This window comes from Pezoporus wallicus, unplaced genomic scaffold (genome assembly GCF_028554395.1).
Source record: "Pezoporus wallicus isolate ANWC-B61680 ecotype Strahan unplaced genomic scaffold, APGP_CSIRO_Pwel_v1 contig_7985, whole genome shotgun sequence".
NCBI lineage: Eukaryota > Metazoa > Chordata > Aves > Psittaciformes > Psittacidae > Pezoporus > Pezoporus wallicus.
Genome location: NW_026636538.1, coordinates 1574739 through 1590889, shown reverse-complemented (window position 1 = coordinate 1590889; position 16151 = coordinate 1574739). Strand labels below are relative to the sequence as shown.

Sequence of the window (16151 nt, the reverse complement as noted above, 5' to 3'; positions counted from 1 at the left end):
CAGCCTGTGAAAAAAAGGGGATGGGGGGAAAGAGTTTATTTTGATCCCTGTCTTTGTTTCTCACCACCCAAATCTATTTTAATTGGCAATAAATTAATTGTCCCCAGGTCAAGTTTGGTTTGCTTATAACAGTAACTAGTAAGTATCTTCTCCCTCATTCATGATCTCAACCCACCCTATTCTCTCCCCCTGTCTTGCTGAGGAAGGAGAGCAGGACAGTGGCTGGGTGAGCACCTGGCAGCTGCCAAGGTCAAACCACTACAGAAATAGCGAAATTGAAATATTTTGTTCTATAAAATATTTGTTTGCATTTTTATCCTTTCAAAGCACTGTCACGAAACGTGCTGATCTAACCTTTACACTGTCATATATTATTATGCATTCACAGTCACGCCAGACACACCCAGGAGCAACCTGCTCCACTTGGGCTTGCTTTGAACAGGACTTTGGACGCCTGGAGATCACCTCCAGAGATCATTTCCCATCCAAATTACTTTATGGGTCAAAAAACTGTATTAAACTTGTATCAAATTAGGACAATAAGTTGATGTGTGCATGACTTCCAATCCAAAATTCAAAATTACTATTTTGAATATGCTTGGCTTCACCCATTATAAAAACACCATCTGTCCACGCCCATAAGGTGAAAAGCACCGCAACCCACTGGGCTACTCCAGGCTGAAAGGAAATAATACTTCCATTAGGCACCCAACATTGTCCCATCCTTTAACACTTACAAGCCTATACCCTAATACATCAAGAGATAACAGATAACCAGTTTCCTCACTCCAGACAGCAGTCTAAATTTTAAAGATACAAACCTTAAGTATACTTACTGAATGACACATGCTTAACATTTTATATATGCTGCAGCCTAGAAACTAATGAATCAAGTGAAGTATTAGTGTATATAGTGTATTTCGATTCACCAATGAATACGGCTATACAAGCACACTGTAAGAAATACCATAAGAGTTTTGTCCTCTGTGCTCTTGCACATACACAATCATAAATCACATCAATAGGCTGTAAATAAGCACATTCAATAAGAAAATACAGCACAAGTCGGTGCTCTCCTAGTCAGCATGTATCTATTACGTTATCAAGGTCTTCATTCCTTCCATCATCTAATACTACTCAAATCTATCTCTAAAACACAAACAAAAACCCCACAACTTTTTCAAATGGTTTTCATCTTTCTTACAGATAAATGCTTCAAAAATATAGTTATTTTCACAACACCTTCAATTTATACATGACTCGACAAGTCTAGCTAGTTGCTGTACAAAGCACTTGTCTTGGGTATCTGAAGTTAAGGCTCCTGGACACTGAACTGATAAGCAATGTATCTGGCACAGTGAGAAAATTTAAATGAAATAGCACACGTTGATATAAAGATCTGAATAAGTATCTGTGAATACTTACCTTCTCACCCATGATTATTGGTATCAAGTGGTCTAGTAAATTGAATTCTGCCACAGGGATTATAATTGTACACTTAAGAACAGTGAACGTTGTAAGTCGAGTGGGAATGTATTCCTCCAATGATGCTACCTCTTCTGAACTTGGTATAGCTCTATTTCCATCCACAATATCTACAGTAAATCAAGATTATATACGATTGATTAAATATATAAAGCATATCCTATAGTTGCTGTTTCAGAAATGGTTAGGGACTAGCAAAAAATTGACAGCTTCCCCCATGCCTTTTATATTTAATAATTTTATCCCACACTGGTTCTACCTAAGGCTAATGCAACCATAAGTGGATTTTTCTTCCTTTGAAATCTGAATAGTTCTTTCTTAGAAATTAATCTTGACAGTTTACCATTGCTTGTTTCCATGTATTTTTACCCTACATAACTAGCATTTCAAATATATACATACCACCTGGGACACTTTCTTCTCTAAGACTCTGAATTTAAGCTAGAGTTGCCAAAGAAATAAGCCCTCCTTAAGCCCTCCACGGAGGCTTGTGATTGAAACAAATGGCCTCCAAAGCATCTGAAATTATCTCAGAGGTATTTCCAACATTGTGGGGGATAACACAATTAATTTTATCATTTAGATTTTGCTCTTTGGACTCATAAAATTCCTTAACATATTTGGAGTTCAACTATTTGGAAGTCACACTTTCAAGAGCACTGAATTTAGTCTGGTTTAATTCTGTATGTATGCATATATGCAATAGGAGCAAACCTGGCTTAGTTCTGCTGTATGGCTCGTATTCATGTTCCAGAGCACAAACTATCATTTTCATTATCCGATGTACTGCACTGCTGTCCAGTCGAAGACTGAGTGGGCCCACAATGAGGCATTTTGTAGACATCTCCTGAACATTTCCAAAATCTTCACTCTTTGCTGAAGAAATGTCTTGCTGATTCCCAGAAACTATAAGAAGTTTTAGAAATGACAACAAATTATACCAAACAATTGGACATACTAAAATTTATCAGCTACTTTTGTTTCAAATCCTGTGATCACAGACTTATAAGTACAGAGAAAATACAGCAATGCAAATCGAACACATAAATATACTGTGACTGGTTTAACATGCTTAAACAAACATTATTCCTTTCAATGCAGAGCAAACAGGGCAAGATCCTGCCCTGCCTCCAAGCACAGCACAACTTAGGAATGTTTCCATTAACTCTGCATCTCTAAGCTTGTGATTCTCTGAGGTGTCCAGACTTCTGTGGCAACTTACAGGTGCCAATGACAGCCGTGCTGTTCAAAACCTTCTAGAGTTTATCACAAAGGTATCAATCCCAAACAATCATGGAAGAGGTGTGTTGCAGAGACACTACAGATACGGGCCTTTCAAATGTTTGAAATGCTGGTACCTGGGCTACAATAGCAATGAAAATCACACACAATTGCACTGTCATAAACCAGACTGACAACTGAAGATAAACCCTTCCTCTCATTCACTGATTAGGTAAAGTATGGTCAGTGAGAATAAAAAAAATCTTTAATTATTATGTTTCAGACCATTTTTAGAAGGACTACCACAGAGAATCTGGACAGCACATACTCCTTAGATAGCACAGTACACCATAATCCACCTGGTCAAAGCTGTGACAAAGAAGAAAGCCAGGAAAGGTACAGCCATTGCCATCAAATTCACCCTGGTTTCCACAATATAATACACCTGCAATTGCAGTGATGTCCCTTTGATATGCTCTCCTTGTACTCACGATCATGTCATGACACAGCAACCAAAGACTGTGTAAGCACTGGACTGACATTTCCCTGATGATCCTTCTCAACGGCAATATTTTTCAAGTGATTTGCAAGCTCTTACCCAACGCAGATCTTGTACACCTACTCAGTGAAAGACAGATCCCATCCCTTCCTCTTTTCACCAATATGCCTTGTACAGATCAACCTATTTCCTTCGATAAATCAATAACCTCCTGCTTTCCTGTCACAGTTACAAACTAAACACACCTGTAGAAAACTATGACCCAAAACCACAGGAAAATCTGTCAATTCCAAATTCACATTATACCATCTTCCTCACTTACACGATCTGCCTCTACTAACGTAAACAGCAAGACAAGCTCGGGTTATCAGATTGGGCAGTGGGAAATGCAGCTGCTGCAGACAGCTGACCTACCCACTTTGTCAAAGCGATGCAGGATCTGTCAACTTCTGAGTAGCTGAGGCTTTGTGGTTAAGCAGCCTGGCATGGTGTGCTTCACAACTTCAAGGTAAATCTTTGAAATCAAGTGGAAGAACATGTTTTACTTCCAGTTGCCTGTGAGGAACCTAGCTGCCTCTCACCCTTCAGGGGACCACTTCCTTTTCCCATCCTCCTTTCCTGTACTAATTCAAAACAGTGTTTAATGGTGGAAGTGAGCTTGGGGGAAAAGGTAGAAAAGATAAGACTGGCTTTTTTCCCCTTACGATGGAATCATACTCCATAAAATGTTGTTGCTTCTAAGGACTGTTGAGGAGAAAGGTTCTGAATAAACCAAGACTATGCTGAATTTAAAACACACCTGCCCTAACATTCTGTAGACTCAACAGAAGAATTAACTTGGTCCCTAAAAACCCAACAAAAGTTGATGATGAGAGCATTTATAGCCACTGCTTCCCTTAGTGATTTGTTTACTATTTCTAAGAAGAAAAAGGAAACTAGAAAAAAGAAGAGGACAGAAAGATACTACCTGATAAAATCTATTCAAATCTTCAGATGGAGCTGAACTTACAACCTTTGTAACAGATCCTGAAAAGGACAGGTTTTTTTTTAAAAGCCAGCATCCAGCAGGCTGACAGGGTATGCTTTAATTAATGTCTAGCTAACACACAATTTTGTGTTTCCAATTCTATACAGTATCTAGTTCAGATGAATGCTACCAAGAAGTCTAAAGAACATTATATTACATTACATTAAAAATATCAAGGTCAAAAGCCTTTAGAAGTAATAACAGCCTACCTTTTCAAAAGACTCACTTGTATATATTGTATGTATATGAATAATATACTGAAATGACAGAATATATACAAACGACTTTCTGGAATAGTTTCGTTTAATTTTAACTAAGACCAAAGAGAATGTGATAGAAAACCTATTAATTCTACAGAAGTAGATGAGCACAGGTTACTTTTGAAACTTCGCAAACACAGAAAGGAAAATAATTTCTGTTCACTGAGTATTCAGCTCTCAATAAACCGTATGTCTAACTGGAAAAAATTATAATCTTAAAAGGAGAGTGCTGCACAATAAACTTGCCACCAGTACAAGACGGGTACACATTATGAAGAAAATGTAACTTCAAAAGTACACCCCATTAGGCGCATAGGTCATGTAAATCAGTGATGAGGGAACAGATAAGCTACACAATGTTCCAAGGAAATTACTGTTTTGCACTGGAATACAAAGCAGAAAATGGAAAAATAAAGTTGGAAGGGAAGGACGGGAAGAATTCCAAAATCAAGACTACTGTTCAGGACTATCTGTCCTGTTTTCATTTAAAATACTAAAAGTGATTAATGCATTTCTGTAAGTGACAGATGAAACTCCTGAGGTTAATGTTATCCAGGAGGCACTTGTGGTTTAATCAGTAATCCTATGCTTCAGGAAAGGTTAAAGGTACAAAGAATGTGTCAAACCAAAATTGCCTTGACAGATAAAAATCTTACAATCACAGTAACTGCCTCCTATAACTTAAGTTGGGTTAGTTTTTTCAGGGGAAGGTGGTGTGCACTGATTGTAACTTAAACGTAGTTAATGTCAAAACAAGAAATAGTCAAATGCAAACTTTTTCAGAAATACTTTAACGCAGACACCACATATTAAAAATGTAGCTAGATTTACATTGTTTTCAAAATCTTGAGGGTTTTATATCTTCATTATAAAGAAATAATTTACACCTATTTGTTCATCTTCTTTTCAGTAACTATGCACTTGACTTGTAGAATGGAAAAATTAGCTAGAAAACTAGCAGAAAATGTCACATTTGCTTTTCTGAAGAACAGAACTATATTTGAAAATTTAAGATTTTAAGTTCCTGATTCTACAACCATTTAAACCATTAATTTAAAAATTATTACTCCATTCATTTATGTAGTCAGGTAGCTGAAATTAGAGGAGTTATACTGAAATAAAAGCACACAGCAGCCAAGCTACATTTTGTGAGATGTCTTCTGGTGAGTGATGCAGAAAGTAAAAGCAAAGGCCCTGACAAAATAGACTGAAAGAAAGAGCTTTCTGAGCTCTGACAAAATAGACTGAAAGCAAAGCTAAGAAGGGGAAAAGACAGTCAGAAAATACCAGTAGCCTGGCCTGAAGGTTAAAAAAAAAAAAAATTAGTAAAAAAGTATTCCTGAGTTCAGCAATTTCTGAAAAGGGTCAGTTACAGTCAGGAAAAGCTGTACCATTACACATTACATTACACTCCTTGTGCATTCAAAAAAAAAGACAAAATACTGCACAAAATCAATCTTTCCTCATAATCAAATAGTCTGTGTGTTAAAATTTCTACAACAAAATACAAAAAGGGGATAAAGCTTACCCTACATCTTCAACTTTCCTACAGAACTTTTACACAGAACTTTCTAAAAAAGTTCTGTGTGAAATTAAACAGTTATTTCCTTATTAGAACCAGAAGTAGACTGCAGAAGAAGTTTGACTTTGTGTACATTTTCTCAGCTTCACATCAAACTCACAGTACAGAGAGGAAAGCCTCAGAGCCAGGAAAGAGCTGTTAATTTACCTAGTGTATCCCTCTCCTATCAAAGGCAATAGCATCACCTATTTCTTTTTATCAGCTTTACATGATCCATACCCTAACCAAACTGGAAGTTTTTCTTACTTACTCCTTTTAAACTTAACATCCAACAAGCCCAGAAAACAAAAACAATTAGGAGTTGAGACTTCTTACATGCAAAAAACTCCAGATGAGTTGGACTAGGTCGTAAGGATAGATAAGAAGTTCAGCCACAAAAATAGCAAGAAGTTCCCAACAGATGTCCACAGAAGTCGACTTCATGATAATAAACACTTAGGTGGGGAAGAAAGGATTGTTTAGGCAATAAAACTGCAGAGCAGCAGTTGTAGATGACAATCTTCCTGGGGGCAGGGGGAAATCACATCGCAATTCATGATAAAAATATCCATATAAAGATATATACATACTAATTGCTGACACATTAACTCATTTGTCCTGGCTTCTATGACACTCACAAAAGTAGATATACTTACTGCATTAAACTGCACTGTACTGTATTGTCTCAGATTTAGAAAAGAATTTGTAGGAAACTCAAAAATTACTTAGAGCTAGCCAATATCTATGTGTGCAAGTTTTAGGCTAATATTTGCTCGCAACATTGTTCAGACATGTATATTTAAAGATTAATTTTCTCATCCTTGCATTTTATTTCACAGAAGAAAATTACAGTCCTTTTTCATCTTCTACTCCAAGTAGATGATCAACTTCATTCTTCAACCAGGGTCTCCTAGAAGAGCTTTTCCTACCCCACCCCCAAAGTCAACAATGACAACAATTAAAAAAAAAAAAATTTAAAAAAACATAGTTTATGAATTCACCACTACAAGAGAATTATGTTCAGTTTAGCGACTGATTATAAAAGATATCATTGTGATTAGTTATGTAAGTAATGAGGCAGGGAAAAAAAAGATCATAATCAACAGCTAACCAGAACAGCTAATCTCAACTATATCAATGAAGATAAAACCATTTCAATGAAGAACCTGATGTTAAATTTAAGGTAAGTTAGAGGACAGTTGGTCAAGGACCAGCTAGACAAGAAAAGTCTTTGTTTCTATTATTTAACATGGTAAACAGAGACAAAAAGGTACCTTTGCCACCGGTGCTTTCCATTGTGTACAAGTAATCCATGTAGAAAGCCCCAAACCTCTGCATTCCAGCTATCTCTGTGTACGTCTCCTACCAACAAAGCAAAGCAAACAAAGAAAACGTTGTATAAGGAAAGAATCCTGAGATTACCAACCGATAGGCTGGTATGAGTGAGATACATTCATGTTTGGATTTGTGCATCAACACACGGAAAGGCTTATCAAAACAAAGGACAGAGGTTATCCCCCAAAGAATTCACCTTCCAATAGGTAATGTAACTTCTATTTGAGGCCACACAAAGGCACATCCATAATTCCAGTGGACATGCCGACCAATTCATCAATAACAACTAGTTAATTAGTAGCTTTAATGGAGTAAATATTCTTCACTTGACCTCTTGCATCCAACAGATCTGTCTAATTAAATATACTGAAAACTGAAGCTCATTCATTCTAGCTTTTTTAAGGAATACTGTGGGTTTTATCTCTAAACAGTAGGAAACTTACTAAGAATTTATGTCATTATTGGGATGTATATATAACATACTCCATTACTACACAGCAAAGTTGCTTCCCCTCTTATAAATAAAAAAAAAAAAACAAAAAAAACAAGCAAACCATAGCAGCACTTAAGACAGGCCAAGGAAAAAGTAAAACTTAAAACTAAAACACACTACGGGAAATGTCTGAATATATGTAAGTACTTGTGATTTCGCTCCACCTATGAACACACCTGGAAGCGACCACATGGGTCATCACATCCAGTCTCTAATAACTGCAGACAAATCAGGGAATAAAAGTTTCCTGCACAATTTACAACAATAACGACTATCAGTGACTGAAAATTTGTCCCTAAAAAAGGCAGAACTAGCAAAACTTCCTCTAAGTAGACAACTGTAGCACACAGTCAATGAGATTAATATTGCCCAAGATCTGGTTTCCAAGACAGCTTCTTAATTTGAAGACCATGAACTACTTCCTGTTTGGGTTATAGAAGTACGTGCTGCTAAAGCTTGACCTTTTGCTAATATTCTCTCATATCTCTATTTTCTCTGCAGGTGTTCTGTAGCTAGTGCTTTTTGGAAACTATGGCATTAATCCATTTTTTTGAAACTATGGCATTAATCCATTTTGGGGGGGCAGGAGAGGTTTCTTTTGGACATGTCTTTGCAGTTTTCTTTTTTTTCTTTTTTTTTGGCCAGCTGCAAAGTAAGACTCAGTTAAATAGGACAAAGTAATGAAAATCAGTCTTCTAACAGTACACAAATCGAAATAATCATTAGAAATCCATTACAGAGCATTAGAAATATTTTTCTAAGACATATGTAACTCTCTGACCTTATGATGAGCAGCATCCAATATAAATTCTGCACGAATACTATTATTTTCTGGACTTCTGTAATCAAATAGTGAGTTGGTAAGGTAGGTCATCCCTTTTGCACTCAAATTTTCACCGCAATTAAAGAAGTAGGCCTCCTTTATGAGGTAGTAGAAATTAGTACGGCAAGGGAGAGAAAAAAATATAATCAAGTTAGCACAGCAGCTTCAGTTCTCTCATAACACACTACTAACATGGTAGCATCCCTCAAGAGCATATCTCACTATGAATACTGATAAGAAAACTAAAGTAATGTCATTCAAATAACACTCCAGTTCCTGACCATTCCCTCCCTATTTTCAAATGATTAAAAATGGCCTGAGCTATAATACAGAACATGCTAGATTCATTTGAACAGAAAAAATCCCCAGATCATTGTTACTCTAAATTCTGCCCCATCCTATTAACCATACATGAGCTTATCACAACATACTCCCATTTCACTGGCTGACCAACACCTTTCAGATATTTTCTCTCCTCTTCATAAACGGTTATTTCAGTGTATGACCTGCTTACTACTGAGACAAGGGGGGGGCACAAAATTGTAAAATGGAATATATAAACTTTTAGAATCAGTTTTAAGTAATGTTAAATTTGATGGCTTTGTAACAGTAGCAACGGAAAATTACTGAGGTGCATGATACACAGAAAAAAAACAGAGCACGGCTAGAGAACAGGCTGAGAATTCTTTCTCATGCAAGATAAACCATTATAGCTGACGTAGTTTTAGGCCCTATGACCTTAGTACAAAATGAATGTAAGAAGAACAGGCTAGAAGAACAGGATGCAAGGATAAGGAGTATCTGGGAATAGCGGGCGTCCAGGATGGGCTACAGTTAAACTAACTGATAAGTAGGAGGACAGGAGGATTATTATGTCTGTGGTGCTAATGAATCAATTAAACTGTTATAAGCATCTACTATGCGTGCTTCAAAGGCTATCTGGATATCTGATTTTGTCTTAAGAGACTGAAGCTCTGCTTCTACTTAAAATACAGATATTAATACTGTTTTACTCCTTCACTTGATATTGTTCTCACCAACCTTATTGAAAAATTAGGCAAAATAATTATTCAGTATTTGAGCCACACTTCTATTATCTTTATCGTACAGTATTCCCATATCTTTCCTTCAAATCTTCTGTTGATTTAAATACTTTGAAAGGTTTTCAACTGTTTTAATTCGTTATACAACATCAAAGTATGCAGATAAACAAAATGATGGGGAGCAGTGGGGTTGTCAAAAAAAGAAAAAAAAGGTCTCATGTTTTACAGCTTCTTACTCTTGGATATTTGTCTTTCCAGCTGTAAGTAACAGACACTGATCTCTATATTCAAGTGACACATTCAAAAAATTTAAATCACAATTGGTAACAGCAGCCTTCCCAATTCTTGCAACCAAATATTTTAATGAAGCATACCAGAACTGCCTATTCAGCAAGTCAACTGACACATCAATATACTTACTTCATCGCTCCTAGTCATGTTCTCTTCAAAATCCTTAATTCCCATAATTCCTTTAAGGCACATAGCTTGGCAACCAACAAAACCTATTTGGCAATCAAAGAAAAGTTCACCTTTCATAAGGACCTAGTGAGGGAGAAAAAAAGTGATATTTTGAAGAATTCTGAAGAATTCTGCTCAACAGGAAACAGAAAAGACGGACAAAAGTGAACAAAATATGGTTAAGTTTATATATTTAACACTCTAATAAACAGCAAGTTCATCAAACAGGGCACTTGGAAGGAAGGTATTAGTCTGGTGTCTGATTACTATAGAGCTAGATCTTTAGAGAATTTCTATCTAAGTGATTATTACAACTAACACATCCAACACAGCAGAATATGAAAAATCAGTAATGAAGTAATTTCAAAATATTTTATTGGAAACTACTTATGGTATTATTTATAATGAATAAAAAAAAACTGTCAATGGAAAATTACCTCAACTGTGGTTCCTTCTTGTTCCCAGCATAAAACTTCTTTGGATTTAACTTTCTGAGGGCTGTAATAACTACTTTCAGCTTGCATTTCAGTGAGCTATGAAACAACAGGATAAACACCTTATATAAGTCAATATTAGTATTAAACAGCAGTAATGTCATTAATACACAAAACTGATGAAGACAAATTAAACTATGAGCCAAAATTTATTAACAAGCAGGAAACAGGTGCAGTTAAACAGCTGTAACACATTATCCATATTAGAACTTCTCATATTCAACTTCTGGTTGAAGTATGCCATAACTGAAAGTTTTAAATCCACTACAGTATTTTTAGTTTGCTTATTTAAAGAGAAACTATGTGAAAAGATGGAACAGATACACAGCTGCGTTATTAACATAGTATCAAATTAGCTTATAAATTGCTGTAAAAGTCCATAAATACATTATTTATTCTTCCCAGCAAATAATTAAACAACATGATAATATTAAGGAAGCATTTTCATTACAAACATACTCATTTTTGTTTCTCATCATGGGAAACATGTATTTATATTTCTTGCATGATTTCAATATAAAAATTTCAAGTGGCAAAACCCACATTCAGGTTTAAAAGCATAGAACCTGCAGCTAAAAAAAAAAAAAAAAAAAGATAAAAAGAGACACAAAATAACAAAGGTGCCATGTTTTGCATTTAAAAATACTTGTTTATTTGTCCTGAGCAGCCTGAACAGTTCAAATTCTCAATTTTCTATAAAAATATCCACAATATCCACAAGCTCTCATTATTTTCAAGAGTGGATACACATGGATGTTGTTTCAAATTAAAATTTTTTAATCCAAATGTCCAAGAAAATTGTATGAAGAAGAAAAAAAAAGTATCACTGATCACCCTTCAGCTGTGTGCAATTACTGTAGAGGAAAAGCAATTAATTGATTAAAAGAACTCAGACATTACAAGAATAATTTTCACCATTATCAAAAATGCTACATTTAATTTGGCATGATTTTTAGCTGGAATGATATCAACTGCTCAGAATGCTAATGCAGAAACTTGACCTTATTTTTTAACCAAAATATGAACCACAAATTAATTCCATACATTCTTTGCATGCAAGCAGAACAATGAAATCTGTTTTCCTCCCAACTGTCACCATATTAGTATCATACATCACATTTCAAATTTATAGAATGCAAGATGTTACATTTTAAGTAGTTTTTATCACTTCTTAATATAAAATGTGTAAACTTGCCAATGAAACATTAGAAAAGCCCAATGCAGCAAATCATATTCTAAAGAGAAATAAGTATTATTTTTAATGAGTTTTTTCATGTGAGGAAAGAGAGCACAAAATTACTACTGTATGACAACGCACAAAAGTAAGAAGATGCTGAGCCACGAAAAATGATAAATTTGACATTTGGTTGGTTGTTCAGATTTAAATTCAGGGTTTTTTAACTAAAGGAGGAAGAAATTATTTTCCATTATTTATTTTTAGCCTGGCTTTTCTGCTGTTTTGGTTTTTTGCTTTGTTTTAAACTATGGCTGAAGCAGACTAACACAAAAGAACAAAACTGAATGTTTGTGGAAGTTATATTTTGCAATCAAATTTGACAGAAGACTGAAGGCTAGCCTCCCCCACGGAATGCTTGCAAGTCCCAAAGTCACTTGTCTCATCCTTTCCGACAGTTGCTGAGCAGCTAAATTCTCTGCCAAACAAAAATAGCTAAGAGAAAGTAGCCATGAAGCCCCTTAAAGCACTCTCTTGTGCACAAATGACAAGCCAAACAGGCAACAAAGGAGCTGCTGATGGTACTGAGAGTATAATCATGCACATAAACATTATATAAGGATTATGAAAAGTACTGCTGTTAATCTGAAAGGCTCAAAGTCATAAAAATCAATCTTAGTTATCCTGCTTTTCATAGAAACGGTAGTATTTCCTGTTCTGAAGGGTTCTGGCCTTGATTTAACATATGTTTAATTGTACAACCAAGAGCCAGTTTCTACTATACAGTTCTGCATACAGAACTGCACGCATATAGTTTGGCATGTGAAAAGTATTTTGCTAATTCAGAAACTTAAATTTTTCATTTCTGTCAGTACATGTCAGTATCTTATTCAGACTTTCCAATAAGCTTATGCATGGACTAGAGAGAAGCTCAGCAACTGTTTTGAGACTGGTTTGCAAAAAATACTCAAATCTTTCTCCACATACATAATTTATAGCCCAGAGTGTGTATGCCTTTTAGCCTTTTGTTTCTTTATTTCAATTCCAACCCATGGAAAATAATTTCAATATTATCAATCTAAATGCATATTTGCACATATTACAGCTTAAAAAAAGAAAAAAGCACACCTATAATTTACAAACTATATGATACTAAGGCTTTTTCATAAAGAAATAAACAAACATCAGATAGAATCTGCAATAAATGTTCATAGAAAACCTTTTATGCTTTCTCTTCCACAAAAAAAAAAAACCTAAGTAAACTAGTTTCTTTTTAAGATGAAAATGTTTGCGCTCAAATTCTAGCTCAAATGGCATAAACACCTTACATTGCAATAACAACACCATACCTTCAATGTTCACATTTTTTGTTATTTGTTAACGTAGTATTCCCTGTTTCAAGTCAAACAGTACACAAGCACTCAGATAACCTTTATGTGCTTTCTCAACAAGCCAAGTAAATCCTATAAAACATAGGGAAATACTTACCTTAAAAGTTACTGTTGCCTTTGTACAATAAAACCCAACTGAAACAATAGGATCCTTGAGGGATTGAGATTTCTGCTGATGCAGCATTGTTCCATCATCAGTTCCAGCAGAATCATTCTCTTCATCATCATAACTCACGATAGCAGGAACAAAAGACCAAGCCCAAGAAACCCATCCTTGTTGCTGGTCATCATCTTGATGTAAGTAAGGATCTTGATTAATATACTGCGTAGGATATTGCATTACTGAGCTTGTTTCATCTTCCGCACCTTTTAAAATGAAAACTAAGTCAAATTTCCAATCAATCATGCTTGAAAATTAATTTATTATACTCGAAATTGTAGTATGTGAAATTTATCTGGGACAGTATTCCACATATCAGATACTTGATTTATGATCATAGAAAATACACAAATTTTAAATTTCTGAATATAAATTTGCAAACACTTGTTTGATTCATTAACATTTTTCTCAAAAAAAGGTCTTTGCAATAGTTCTATTATCATACATCTGCAGTAAGACCAGAATTTGTCATGTTTTCAAGACGACTTCTAAATAATGATCTACTACAATCTTGTCGCTTTCAATTTTAACGTTAAATTAAAAAAGGACCTCAATTGTAAAAGCCCTGATGAGGTAAAAAACCTTTCTTTAAAGTAACTTTTCAGGTATTCAAAGGTACAGGTTTATCTAGACTCAAAAAAAGCTGGTATGCCACTTGCAAGACAAAAAAAAAATATTTTTTTTTCGCAGAAGACCAACAGTTGAGATAACATTTAGGACAAAATATGGGTTTTCCAAAAGATACAAGTCTGAGATTCATGATCCAAATCAGTAACACGGTGCATGTACAAACAGCACAATTAGCTTACCCTATCTGGCTTCATCACCACTCTTATACGACTCCTGCGGGGTATTAGCTACTTCAGAATTACCATTCTGAATGGCACAGTACAGGACAGATACAGTATCGAATGTATTTTTTATCCAAGAACAAAAGTAGGCATAACCCCTATACCCTGTACTCAGAGATACAATTCCTATGCATTTTAAAGTTTTTACTCTTTAGTCAAATTAGTCTTAGTCTTTTAGTCTAATTATTTATACACTTGTGCAATGGGAGAAAGCGCATGAAAAACCACTCATAAGAATTCCCTGCACATACTTAGAGGTGAGGACACCTTCTCCCACAAGGGCAATGCAAGCTTCCTTCCTGCTCTCTTTACAAAGCAGTGTCAGAGATCAGATTTCAACCCAACTGTAAATCTTGAAACACAGGAAATACAGAAGAGGTGCACACAGAGCCTTGGAAATGGCCAAGACTTACTGTCAGATATAGAAGGAAAAAAAACTTGATAAAGAGCATAACTAGAGTAGTTTAACCTAGACTATAGCTGGCAAGTGCAGAAGAAATGGTAGAAGGTCTGCCAAAAGAGAGGGAAAAAAACAGTGGAGGTGTAGGACCTGGGTCATGCGTAACATTCAGCCATCACTTAGCATACCTCTTGCTGCAGGATGTGTACACACAGAGACAAAAGTAAAAGATGCCAAATAATAGTTTGGTTTATAACATTATTTAGTATTTTGGAAGCCAATATAAGAACACACAAGCGCAGCTAGACTACAGTGGAGGTATCTATATACCATGAGAAAGAAGACAGAAAAAGAGGAAGATACACCTATCTTCCATCACTAAATTGAAACTACTACAAACACTATGTATTAAACAGTCCAACTTTGGAACAAACACACATCAGTCTAGTGAGCAACCCACAAAATCCTCTAAATACTTCAAAGTAATACTGACTGTGTTAGTTTGCAACCAGGTAAGGCTGATCCAGCTAAGACTGTAGCTACCTAAATACAAGAGCTGGCACTAGGGGAAGAGGGAGGGAATACGTCACCATCCCTGCTGGCAATACAAGGCATTTTCATCCGGTTGAATCAACCATGAAACTGCCTAAATGAAACTTGGTAAGTACTTCAAGAACACAGCTGTAGATGTTCATTCTTGTATCCCTAAGTAATGTAGATATTAAATTCATTTCCTCATCCATATTTTAGCTGTTATAAATTAAAGAAGTGACTGCAAACTCACAGCTAGGACACTATAATTAATCATGAATACAAAAAAAAAAAGGGATAAATCATATTTAAAAAAAAAAGAAAAGAGAGAGACATTTAGAAGGAGCAAGAGTTATCTGACTGATAACAAATGCTTTGGTGCTGACCTTGAGAATGCAATAGCCCTTAAATCTGTCCTTGCAGCATGACCTGTCCTTGGAGAATCACAAATATAACACCACATATGCTTTCAGGGTAATAAATATTTCCTGTATGACTTTCCTTTGCATGTATTTATGATACAGGGAGGAAATAATACGAACACCAGCAGAAACTAAAATCTTATGCACCAAGCTCTAGTCTGAAAGGCATTCTGTATCTCCTTTTAAAAGCAAATGTACATCCAACACTTTCTAGTTGAAAATCTGATGCCATCATAATTGTAGCACAAATTACAAAGTCACACGCTCAAGTGACTGTATACTGATACATTTAAGAGGTATCACACTTATTTTGTAGACAACAACCCACTACAGTGATTCGTAGCCAAGGTACCAGTACTGCAAAACAGTTAAAACTTCAAGATTTCTTATTTCTCCATTGACAACATAATCTTCCTTAAACTCAAACCTCTGGGTCCTACTACACTAGAATACACTCCCACCTTACAGACAACTGTAAATCCAGGGAAGAAATCATAACTCCCTTCTACTACCAAGTTGCAC

At 35.5% G+C, this 16151-nt stretch overlaps 1 protein-coding gene across 14 annotated transcripts in view; it reads right to left on the bottom strand.

Annotated features, from left to right (window-relative positions):
• Nucleotides 1-16151, bottom strand: part of VPS13B (vacuolar protein sorting 13 homolog B) — a 442303-nt gene that overhangs the window by 373630 nt on the left and 52522 nt on the right. For 11 of the 14 annotated variants that reach the window (XR_008971116.1, XM_057400543.1, XM_057400540.1 and 8 more), the window contains 7 exons: nucleotides 13363-13631; nucleotides 10644-10739; nucleotides 10168-10290; nucleotides 8663-8800; nucleotides 7328-7415; nucleotides 2200-2391; nucleotides 1426-1595 (listed from right to left, as the gene is read on the bottom strand). Coding sequence is in view for 12 of the 14 variants with exons in the window: in XM_057400543.1 (XP_057256526.1) it covers nucleotides 1426-1595; nucleotides 2200-2391; nucleotides 7328-7415; nucleotides 8663-8800; nucleotides 10168-10290; nucleotides 10644-10739; nucleotides 13363-13631 (1076 nt within the window). In the remaining 2 variants the exon portion in view is untranslated. Of the gene's footprint in view, nucleotides 1-1425; nucleotides 1596-2199; nucleotides 2392-7327; nucleotides 7416-8662; nucleotides 8801-10167; nucleotides 10291-10643; nucleotides 10763-13362; nucleotides 13632-16151 lie in introns of those variants that run through there. The other 3 variants (XM_057400547.1, XM_057400544.1, XR_008971117.1) reach the window with 3 other exon arrangements.